General features: G+C 38.4%; 2 protein-coding genes across 3 annotated transcripts; both read left to right on the top strand.

Moving 5' to 3' along the window:
- Positions 1 to 102: 102 nt before the first annotated feature.
- On the top strand, positions 103 to 3532 carry LOC124639534 (collagenase-like). 2 transcript variants are annotated; one of them, XM_047176950.1, is made up of 8 exons: positions 103 to 475; positions 551 to 587; positions 679 to 832; positions 1136 to 1305; positions 1738 to 1851; positions 2229 to 2374; positions 2734 to 2842; positions 3168 to 3532. In XM_047176950.1, the coding sequence occupies exons 1-8, from the start codon at positions 431 to 433 to the stop codon at positions 3335 to 3337; spliced, it is 945 nt and encodes a 314-aa protein (XP_047032906.1). In that variant the 5' UTR covers positions 103 to 430; the 3' UTR covers positions 3338 to 3532. The 2 variants fall into 2 exon arrangements, with proteins under 2 accessions (XP_047032906.1, XP_047032905.1); XM_047176949.1 differs by having other exon boundaries at positions 104 to 475; positions 676 to 832.
- A 3889-nt stretch (positions 3533 to 7421) lies between these two features.
- Positions 7422 to 11696, top strand: LOC124639525 (serine protease 3-like). The gene is made up of 8 exons (XM_047176939.1): positions 7422 to 7535; positions 8007 to 8049; positions 8366 to 8525; positions 8929 to 9098; positions 9404 to 9505; positions 9938 to 10083; positions 10634 to 10742; positions 11036 to 11696. Exons 1-8 carry the CDS (start codon positions 7497 to 7499, stop codon positions 11554 to 11556), a joined length of 1290 nt encoding a protein of 429 aa, XP_047032895.1. The 5' UTR covers positions 7422 to 7496; the 3' UTR covers positions 11557 to 11696.
- The last annotated feature ends 650 nt before the right edge of the window (positions 11697 to 12346 follow it).

Here is a 12346-nt window from a genome sequence, read left to right as displayed (position 1 = left end):
ATAAAAAAATAGAAAAACTAACGTATTTTAAAAATTTTTTCAGGAAGCAGTTACCAATGATGATAAACGGTCTCAGGTTTACTACAGAATACATCTTTTCTATTTTCAGAATACATTGGAGATTATATTCAGTTCCTTTAGAGGCCAGAAAACATAGAATTTCCCTATAGAATGGGTTTTAAAATCTCTGAGTTACTCTAAACCAGTTGACTATGCGCATTTTGTTCTAAAGTACTTTCTTAGCGATAAGTAAAAGAATTGTACACCAATATTTTTCTCACTCAGCAACAAGTCAAATGGCCTGAAGATGATGTGCACAAACAATAATTAATTATTATTATCAGGAAATAAAAAATAACTTAGATTACAACTGATAAAGCACACGGTATGCTTAAACCTTAATTAATTACCGATTAATTAATTAACAGTCATGTGGGGTGCGGTCGTGATTTTCACAATAGCTGCTGGGATATCGGTAAATATTATTTTAAAATATTATCAAAAAAAAGGCAGAAGTAGGTAAATAAATGTTATTTATTGTCTTTTTCAGGCATCTGCTGAAGTTCTTCCCCCAGAAGCTACTCATGGTAAAATTGAAACACACCATTATTCCTGTCCCTCGTTTCATTAAGAATATGATAAAATACGCAATTAAAATGTCCTCTGTTTTCTCAGCAGACTCCCGGATAGTATCAGGATGGGAGGCCAGGGAGGGCCAGTTCCCGTACATGCTGTGGCTGCGTACAGTTCGCTGGACTGGTGACATTACTGCTTGCGGCGGCTCCATCATCCACCAGCGATGGGGACTTACCTCTGCTAGATGTACCGCTCAGTAAGTAGTTGTTGACAGATGTTTCTTAAAGTAGTAGGTATTGAACGAAGAAGCTTAAGTTATATAGTCAAGGGGATTTCTGTAACTGCTATAATATCGTATGTATAATCGAAACTATGTACTCCTCTATACGCTCCCTTCCCTTAAGTACCTACTACCTCTATATATACCCTTATTGTTGGCCCGAAAACCAGATCCTGAGTTTTCACCCGGTTGGTTGTGCCCATAACCGCAAACCGTTTTAATTACATATTCATTAGGTATTTATTCCTTAAAGAATTTTACTATGTCGATTCTACCCAGGCGCGTCGAGGTCACGATCCATGCCGGCAGCGTGAACCGCAACACTCCCCGTGTGGTGCTGCAAGCTCTCGATACCTTCAGACCTCCAGGGTATGAAGACTCCATGCAGCCCATCACCCAGCCTAACGATATCAGTCTCATGCGGTTCAGCCAGGACCTCACTTTTAATAGTAAGTTTCAAATAATAGTTTGTTGTTAGTTGTTTTTCGATCAGAGATTGAAACACGTATTGTAGGTAGGTATATGAAGTTCGCAAAACAACAAAAGATCGATTTTCGAAACCCGCAGTAAATAGTGTCATTCATATTTATTTATAGGTGGTACATATAGGTGATCGTCAAAAAGCTTGCTGCGAAAAAAGAAAAATATCTCAAGGGTGTTCCCCTTATGCATACGAATAAAATGTCCGTTTCCCAGTAACCCTTAAACCTGTCTTTTAAACAAAACAAATATGCATACAAACTCGTCCTACCGTAAAAGCAAACAGGGAGATGGTCATCTTTATTCTTCTATTTGTATTAAATTAGCTATTAGTCTTGCGATGTGTTTGTGTGTGAATTCGCAATTGTTCAATTAATCAAACGCCTACTTCTATTTTGCAGGCAACATTCAACCGATCAGAATCCAGCGCTCTGCAGACAGGGACCGCGACTACAGCAGTGTGCTGATGACCACCAGCGGCTGGGGAACCACATGGACTTGCGTTGAGGCCAACTGTAAGTTTGTAACCCTGATAGAAAAGAAAAGGAAAATGTTGAAAAATCTTTGGTATATTCGAAGGACTTGCTGTCTTGTTGAGACGCTAAATGAAAGTCTGCCCTACTTAACTCCCAAGATATAACAGAAAACAGACTAAGTAGTGTTTGCTATGAAAAATATTTGGGCATTAGCTTTTCAATTTTATCACCCTACAAGAATAAACACCACCTAAAATTTTCTGTCTAGGGTCCCATGTAGCTCCAATCTTCATGAAAATAGATTAAACGTACAGTGTTATTATGATTTGCAAAGGGAATTAAAAAATGTAGAATGCATCAGTTTTAAGCATCCCGTTTTTAGAAATCAGTATCTAAAGGTTGTTTTCGCTTTTAAGGTCCTACTCCCGTAATCCTAAACTGGGTGCACCTAGTGGGCGTATCGAACTTCATGTGCCTGCTCATCTACAACTCTAACTACCTGATCAGACCTACCACCATCTGCGCCGGTCCTTACAACGTCACCAGCCAGTCTATTTGTGGGGTAAGATACTGAGGAGTGTGATCTTTATTTATATCAAGAAGATAAAGTACAATTGTATTAAGTTGCAGAACTTAACTATGACTTATTAATATCCTACTGCTGAATATCTTCTCGTAGCATGTATATAGTTGTGACGACTATAGTCACGAGTGTGCAGCTACACCTAGGATTAAACGGCTACAGCTTGGAACCATCCATATACGGCTAGACATAGTTGGATCCTGTTATCTCTGGTTAGAATAAGGTATAGACTTAAATGCAGCCGCACACCCGTGGCTAAAGTTAGGTCTGACTATTTCCCTTATGTACCTACTCCGTTATGTGCTTATCCTTATTGTCCGTATCCTTACTGATTCTAGGGTGACAGCGGTGTCCCACTGACTACGGTGGAGGCTGATGGAGTGGCCACTCAGATTGGAATCGGTTCTTTCGCCTCTGGATTTGGATGTCACGTTGGTTTGCCTGGAGGTGAGTTACATACAGAGGGACTGTTTCGATTACAAGCTTTATAGTAATAACGCTTTGCAACATGAGCATGAGATTTCAGTAGAAATAATCCATTCTTATATTCAGGAAAAGTATGGCAATTCCTTCCGCCTCATACACTTACAATGGGGTATACAATTACAAATGACACAATGATACATTTTCGTCTTTTTCTTCTTTCGCTCTTTATAAACTATTTCCATCGTTCCTTCAGTCACAATCCACGTGCAAATAAATTAAAATTATCTACCTACTTAACTTCTACTTCAGTAATATATTCAACTGCCCAAATATTTAATGCATGAAGGTTTCACCCGGCCTGGCCACTACCACGACTGGATCCGTCAGGTGACGGGCATCAGCTTCGACAGGAGTGCAGTAGCTGACGATGAGCTGACCAATACTGATGCAGAGGTGCATGGAAACAAGGCAACGTTAGATATACTGGAAACACGAGACGGCGTGAAGATTTATTAACAAAATAAAGTATTAGCAAAACTGTACTTATTTCAAAGAACGACACATACACTCACAAAAGATTTCATAGCAAGTATATAATTACATACTTACTATTTAATGTCAACCTACGGTTGTTATAGAAGAAATCACGATTCGTGTGAAACATTTTGTTACAACATGTTCAAGAAGTATAATAAATAAGTAAATAAACAATTTTAACACCTTTCACTCAACCATACCTACACCTCCAGCTTAAACTATGTAATTTCTGCAATAAAATTCTCGAATCCCTGTTTATATCTGATATAGGATGATACGGTTAGAAAGAATGTTACTTGTGAGATGACATATGGCAGACAAGAGTATGGAAGCAGAAGACATGCTGCGCCGAACCCATATAAAATTGGGATAAGGGCTGGAAGATGATGACGATTATATATGATGCTAGGAGATTGAGACACATAGGTATCTACTCTGCTCTATTCTCATTTAAAATTAAAATAAAATATATACATAATCCGAGCATAATCCAAAAAGTTATCTGCGCAAGTAAATTACAGCAACACAACACAACAGTCATATTCAAAGCAGCACGCAACAATGCTTCGGTTTCGGGCTGCTATTAAAAAACATTAGCACGAGTAGGTAACATGCGGCTCAATGAGACAAAATAATGAAAATATTTATAAAACGGAAGTCTGCAGCAGATATCACTGCTGCAAATAAAGAAGTTGCGCCATATCATAATTAGAATATTTCAATTATCTGCCTACCCATTGACGTAGTGGATAAAGTGGATAAGCAGGCCAACGAAAATAACCGTAATTCTGGTATTATCGGAAAGTTTATCGAAGGAAATGATTTATCTTTTAATCCTCCCTAATCTATGTAATGCGGCAAAAATAAGGTAAACAACCTTACATTTGTGGAATAGCAACAAAACCTTTCAATACTTATATATTCATGCAATGCTGAATCCTTTAATGCACGTGTGTGCATTTTTGAGTAAAATAGCACCTTCAAATATTTTAAATCGAAGTCCTCCGCGGTCCATCACATCTAAATAGATGACGTCAAAATTGACGTCGAAAAGGTCGTTGATGTAGTCTTCAATTACAATTACAACTACAGCCGTATTAGAGAAATAAATCTAATTCTAGGGATTGGTAGCTGCAACAAAATTAAACCTATACAAACTTGGTATGCATCACAGCTAGACTTACACTACTGAATGTCAAAAGTAGGTACTCGGAAGCTCATTTTCAGCCACTGTGGCTGTTCTCGAGATCAGCGGGATATACTGTAGTGCACAAGCATTTGCGCTGACATAGGTGCACCCTTTACTTCCTGACTCTCATTGTCCTCAGGGACGGCAATCTGATACGACCGGAGAGAGATCTGGCGCAGGACCGTCGAACGTGCTCACTGAGGTGGTATTTAAAGGAGGAATCAAAATCTTCACTGATTAAAATATATAATTAGGGTGATATTGCTATCGGTTATCTCACAATCTTTAGGCATACTTTGGTATCATTCGTGTGCAATGTGACACGCTTCATCTGATTATGACGGGTTTTCCCAAGTACCTAGTAGTTTTTCACAAACTTGGACTTTGCCTGACTTTGCATGAGAGGTGTTTATAGGAATCTTAACAAATGGAAAGCTACATGGCATATGAAATAATGCACGTGAAAGATTCATACAGATTGCCGGTTAAGACTCAATAAAACGCTATGTATGTATGATCTACTAATTTACTTTAAAATTTTGAGGTATGCTTCTAAATTGGTAAATAAGAAAACAGTTTGCTATACGCTACATTCGAATTTTTAAACACTGTTGGAAATCACCTAATAACCATGACCTATGTTTCGGAACCCATGCTTCCGATAGTGGAAACAAAAATAACAATAGAATTGGGAAAATCGGCTAGGAATTTCCAAATTACCGATAAATCCATTCACGGATTAAAATTATATCGCATCATTTGACGTCATATGTTTTGTGATATTTTTTCTGCTATTAATCATAAGTAACAAGTCAAGTGGAACATTTATAATTCACCTGCATTGCTATATCATTTAAATTGACAAGTGTAATCCCCCGGTTGTTCTACTTTAGAATTTTAAAAAACACCTTCTTATGATGCCTAACTTTTTATATACAAGTCACATCAATGAGTAAAATTTTATTTAACGAAATATAAGTGGTCGAGCTTTCACGTATTTATTACGCTTCCTTATTTGTGATACAAGTCCTATTTTAGTTTCACTTCTTTAATCTTCAAGAGTCCAGCTCTTCATGCCATCTATTGGGAAACTCATCTTGAGGCTTATTTCTAACATGTCTGACACCTGACAAAGGTATAGTATACACGTACAGTACAAGAAGCTTAACATTTTTGAGACCTCAAATTATCAGTTTGAGATCTGTGTTTAAAAGGAGGGATAAGAAGAGATGGAAGTAGCAGAAATGAGAATATTGAGATGTATGTATGGTGTGATAAGAATGGATAAAGTGAGTAATAACAACATTAGTGGGAGTCTGAAAGTAGCGCCAGTTACAAAAACGATGAGAGTTAGGTAAGAGATTATCATGGTATGGACATGTGATACGGTGGAACGACACGCAAGCAACAAGCAACAAAGTGTGTGCTAAGTATGAGTGTAGATGGATGGAGAGGGAGAGAAAGACTTAGGAAAAGATAGAAGGGTTACCTGAATGATAAAATAAAAAAGAAGGGAGTACTTATCAGTATGACAACTGACAGGCAGGAATGGAAGCAGAAGACCTAAGGCGCTGAGCCAAATTAAATTGGGAACATGGCAGGAAGAAGAAGCAGAAATGATCAGTTTGTGGTTCACCAAAGAAATCCGTTGATTTTTTTATAGTTGAGGTTATAAGAATACGCATTGTATAAAAAGTTTGTCCAAAGAAACCTGCCTCAGCGGATGTTATTAAGTTATTTATAGTGACGTGTTTACTATACAGGTAAAAATATTTTTTTAATTCATACAAATAACTTATCGCGGCTTTCATTATCTTACAGGGATTAAAACATCCTCAAAAGATACGTGCGGATAATCAACGCCTAAACAACCGGCCTTGGATTATACGTTCGAAGTTTAGTAACCGGTATTTGGTATGTTTGGTAGATACCTAATACTTGTTTGCAGGTTTGAATGTACCTCAAAAGCTTTCGTATTGGTCGCTTCCAGATCAATCAAGTTACTAGCGATGTAACTTTTTTAAGCTAAGCTTCTGCTAAATAAGTTCAAGTAATGAATGGACACCAAGGACTTGAAAACATTTTGGAATAATCTGGACTTGAAAGTCTGTAATCGGCAATCCACCTTGAGTAAGCGTGGTGATTAATGCTTATTCCTTCTCTTTAGAAGAAGAGGCCTGTCCTGTAGTGATCCCACTACTAAAAGGAGGATAAGCTGTTTGGAAGAATGCCTTAGCTAGACTCAAGACTGTGCACTTGCAAGCTCGGAAAAATCAATCCAACTACAGTTTCGCAATTTGAAATATAGATTTGGATTGAATTAAAAATAATGTTTCTTTTTTGGTAAATGTGTTGAAATATGTCGTTTGGCACAAGAGAGTATACTATTTTCACGTCTTTATGGCCCTCTCCTTCGGCTAGGGAAGTCGGGAGTCCATATCGCCTCGACTGTACCGACAAACTTACACTTGGATCCAAATGTAGTAAAGGTTTATTTGACCCCCACCCAATATGCGTGGAATGTGAGGGAGTGTCACTCCTACTGACTAAACCCCACCATTTTCCTTTTTGAGCCTCTTATGTACCAAGGCAGCGGTAACTCTATCGAACAATCCCGCAGCCACGGCAGGCAAATGTAGTTGCTTGCTTCTGAATTCTGTCGATAAAGGGATTGTGGATGCTAAAATCCTTTAAAAAAAGTTCTGTAAGTAGTAAAATATATCTTCATCGATACGTTAGTAGGCAAATATTTACATTAAATATCAAAAACACCCGTGATAAAAAAAGGAGTAGAGTTATACATTGGTAAATCCCGAAGACATATCGATGAAAAAGATTAGATTAAAAGTTATTAATGATGCAAGCTATCTTTTAATACTAGACTCTGAATTTATATATGTAGGATGAATAGGAAGAAACTCGCATCAGTTGACAAAGTGTAGGAATACCATGTTGGGTGCTCTGGTCATAGTTGCCCTAGTGGGGACGGTAAATATTAATCATGTTTAACCTTTATTTAAAAGTAACATAATTATTTTTCTTAGTTTATTTGTTTATTGTTGAAAGTTTCCCGGGGCTGCATTTATAAGATGAACCGTTTTCATTTTAGTGGATTTTGATATTAACTAGTTTTAATTTTAATCTTGGTAAATTCTTTAGCTTAAATTACTGTCTATAACTTTAATATAGGACAGGAAATAGCTAGTATTTGCTAATATGTAAAAAAGGCAAAGATTATGGGGTTGCAGGGGGTAATCTCTGGACCAACTGCATTGATTTTGTAAATTAGCTTACAAATATAATTGCAACGTAGTTCGCAACTGCCATATTTTTCTCGGTACGGGTACCTGAAAATAAGATAGTTTTATAATAAATTGCTTTCATATAAATATTTAATCGGGATAATATTATTGCTGGAACATTTTCAAATTTTCTTAATAGTTGAATTTTACTTTTCAGGCTTTTGCCGATCCCAACTTGGCATTCCCTGAAGATGTAAGAAGTAAGTATTATAAAATCAATTAACTAAAGTTGAAACAACCGACTGCTTTTATTTTCAAGGAAAATTAAGGTTTTTCTCGGAAAAATCTTCTTACATATATCTAGATAAAAAGTAAATTAGCGTCTCTCGGACAACTTTATATGCATACCTCTTTCTGCCACTCTGTAGGCCAAAACGTGTGAACCAATTGGGTTTCAGGGTTCGAAAACCTTGATAAAATTGCTAGATAAATAAGGTGTTTACATCCACAAACAGTTGAAAAAAAATTACATACTTCTAGAGATTTTCTCATCTTCAACATATTTCTCTCCCACAGTGTCGGCATCCCGCATAGTGTCAGGATGGGAGGCCCAGGAAGGCCAGTTCCCCTTCCAGCTGTCTCTCCGCATGGTGAACCCTGCTGGCTCCGTGTTCGGCTGCGGAGGCTCCATCCTCAGCGCCGAGTGGGGTCTCACTGCTGCTCATTGTACCGCTAAGTAAGTTGATTCTTTCTTAATTTTAGGTTTACATGAGGAAAAAGTTTGCTTCAAACCTTCAACTTCTGCTAATACCTTGTACTTACCTATTATTAAAGGTTATCGTTAAAATACATGGTATTGTTTGTTAACATGTTTTTCTTCAATCGTGATAATGAATAATATTAGGTATGTACCTATGATAGTTGGTTTTATAGAAAAATACGAAAGGGCATTCCACCTTTTGAACTTTGTTATAACTTTGTTAAACTTGTGTTGTGTAACTTTGTTAAATATATGAAAATCAAAACAGGACGCTGAAAATATTTCCAGGATTCATTCGTCTCAATTATGAAATACAACTTGATACTCTGTCCTTTTAATTTACTATTAATGACTAACAAGACATTTATTTCTCGTACAGCCGCGTGACTATCGTCATCCGCGCCGGTACCACGAACCTGACCCGTCCTTCTGAGATCTTCGAGACCACCACCTACTTCAACCACCCTCTCTACAACGAGATAATACAGGGCACCGTGCAGCCCCACGACATCGGTCTGATCAAGTTCGGCAGATCCCTCACTTTTGGAGGTAAGCTTTCAGACTTTGACACTTCCTGCGTTCTCTTAACTCTTGGGTAACGTGTTGTAGATGGAGTAAATAGCTAAGAAATGTTGTCTTTATTAAATACTGGTCAATAACGCAGACATCTTCATATTTGTTTCTCGAAACTTACTTTCCTATCTTAATGCTATCTTACTTTACCAAAACCTTTTTTTAAAGTTACTTTCATGCTATCTTAATTTACCAAAACCTCATTGAAACTGTAAACCTTCAACTTTAAGTAGAATCGATGGTACTAAGGTCTTCTACTAATATAAACTCTTTCTTCATAGATCTTATCCAGCCCATCAGAATTCAGAACTCGTTGTCCATGAACAAGAACTACGCTGGTCAGCTAGCCACCGCCAGCGGTTGGGGAGCCACCTGGACTGGAGGTATGTTTAGACTCATCAACTTTTTCTTTTATCTTAGATTTAATTGGTGTTATCAATTAATTATATCGTCTATCAATGAGCCTCGGTTACTCAGCTTCTAGCATAAAGGGATGCTGTTGAATACCAAAAGAAGTGTATTCAGTTTCCAATACTGAAACCGATGCGTCTTCTTATTTGAGGATTCCATTAATCCCAGTTTAGAAATACAAAAAAATATTTGGATGAACTGAAAGACGGAAGATGACGTAAAAGACGAAATGTATAGAAATGATGCTACTAGGGAAGTATGAAACGATAAAATATGCTGCAAGAAATGGAAACGAACGAAATATATATGTTTCGCTTTTTTGTTACCAGCCACCTTAAGATTAAGATACAGCCTACCTACCTTACAAGAGTCCTATATTATTTTTAATTAATCCATTTATTCAGGTTCTTCCCCTGAGGTCCTGAACTGGGTGAACTTGAGACTGACTTCCAACGAGGAATGCTCCGCAGCTTACGGAGGCAGCGCAATCATCGCTCCCTCTACCATCTGCACGAGAGGTGTTGACAATCCTACACAGTCTACCTGCCAGGTATAACAGCTACTTCTAAAGTTAACTACCTACAAACTACAACCATTATTTGGGAACATTTTGTATTGGGTATTAAAATCCTAGCATATTCCCAACTTTCTAGAGTCACATAGTTAGTAGTTTATTCATTGTCTTTATAATCTTCACGTGAAGATTGCAGTTACTGTTACTGTTACAGCCTTTTTATCGTCCCACTGCTGGGCACAGGCCTCCTTTCACATGGAGAAAAATTGAGCATTAATCACCACGCTTGCTCAATGCGGGTTGGTGATTTCAGACTTTATAGTCCAGGTTTCCTCAAGATGTTTTCCTTCACCTTTTTATCAGCCATTGGCGTCCAAGATATGCTTAGAAAGTACATACAAACTTAGAAAAGTTGCATTGGTACTTGCCTGACCTAGAATTGAACCCACACACTCATACTCGAGAGGTTGGTTCTTTACCGACTAGGCCACCACGGCTTTCGACGTGAAGATTGCACCGCGATATTGACTTACAGACTAGTACCTGGAATATTGCTGATGTCTCACAGTGATCTTTTTTTTGACAGGGTGACAGCGGTGGCCCTCTGACCAACATTGACGAAGATGGCCTCATCACTCAGGTTGGAGTCACCTCCTTCGTCTCTTACTACGGTTGCCACGTTGGTCAACCCTCTGGTGAGTAAAGGGTCCTTCAAAAGTTGGTGGAATATACTTTAAATTGTCTACATCTTTACTTTACTGCAATAATGTGTACTAGAACTCAAGGAGTGTATATCACTCACATTATTGTAGCAAAATAAAGATTCAGTTTTGCATAATTCAGAAAGAAAAAAAGGGTTTGTCTTTCCCATTTTCAAATAAGTAAACATAATACGAGTATTTTCTTTTTATTCATAATCAAAATAACTTGTTTTATTGATTTGATGATGTATTGTTTCATGAAAATAAAAACTTATTTCTTTTACTAGGGTTTATCCGCCCCGGCCACTACCACGCCTGGTTCACCCAAGTGACTGGTATTGACTTCGACTGGGATTACGCTGCTCCTACTGAGGCACCTGAGCCGACTACTGAGGGTCCCGAAGATGAATCTCCCGAGGTCCCAGACTCCCCCGAGGTTCCAGACTCTCCCGAAGTCCCAGATTCTCCTGAAGAGGAATCTCCCGAGGTCCCAGACTCTCCCGAAGAAGAATCTCCCGAGGTCCCAGACTCCCCCGAAGAGGAGTCTCCCGAGGTCCCAGACTCCCCCGAAGTCCCAGACTCCCCCGAAGTCCCAGATTCTCCCGAAGAGGAATCTCCCGAGGTCCCAGATTCTCCCGAAGATGAATCTCCCGAGCTCCCGGACTCTCCCGAAGCCCCGGAGTCACCCGAGGCCCCGGAGTCTCCCGAGGCTCCTGAGTCCTCCGAATCTTCTGAATCGTCAGAGTCTTCGGAGTCATCACAATCCTCGGAATCTTCCTCATCAGAATCTAATGAATCTGATGAATAAACGGACTCTTGTCGAAATTTTGAGCCATCGTTCAACTCAAGTGGAGTTGATAATATGACACGTGTTTTCAACTTCGTTATTTCGGCACGTGATGTTCTCAGAAAACTAATTTAATGAATAAATTAAACAGTTCTCTTGAACTGTGGTTTTATTATGTCTTTTTTACTACAAGTTGCCTAAAAATTGATTTAAATCCTTACAATAAACCAACTACGGCAGGCCTACCTTGCTATTTACGAAAGTCGTCTTTGGTTCTCGTGGCCCCTCTCTAGAAGACGGCACAAAAGCTGAGGTTTTTAGTGGGTGCAAGCCCCACATAACCTCACCGTCTCCCCGGGCAGTGTGTGTATGCATTTTCCTCAGCTGAAACAAAAAAAAGGCATACCTTGCTATGCCTAAAAAAAATAGAACCGATTTGAAAATAGTTAAAGTTAAAAACCAATGTGATCGCCATCCGACTCCGATCATCCGTACTCTTCAGATTCAGCAATATCCGTCGGCAAAAAGTTACTGATATTTACCTAATGTAACTGTGTTGCTTAATGTTGTTTCAACTGAAATGCGGTGTGGATGAACCAGTTGCTATAGAAATGGTTTATGAAATCCGTCTGGGTAAAAACGCCGCAAAGTCTGAAATAAAAGATTTGAGTCAGGGGTTTCTTTAATTTGAATAATTTTTTTGACAGAACGTTAACCCTCTGACACAATAACACGAATTAAGGACGTCATAGTAATTATCATAATCATAATCTGCACAAAAATATCGAACACCGTTATAATCTGGCTAAAT

The sequence above is a fragment of the Helicoverpa zea genome, chromosome 19 (genome assembly GCF_022581195.2).
Source record: "Helicoverpa zea isolate HzStark_Cry1AcR chromosome 19, ilHelZeax1.1, whole genome shotgun sequence".
NCBI lineage: Eukaryota > Metazoa > Arthropoda > Insecta > Lepidoptera > Noctuidae > Helicoverpa > Helicoverpa zea.
Note: the sequence above shows the minus strand (reverse complement) of the source record. Positions and strands in the feature narration are given on the sequence as shown.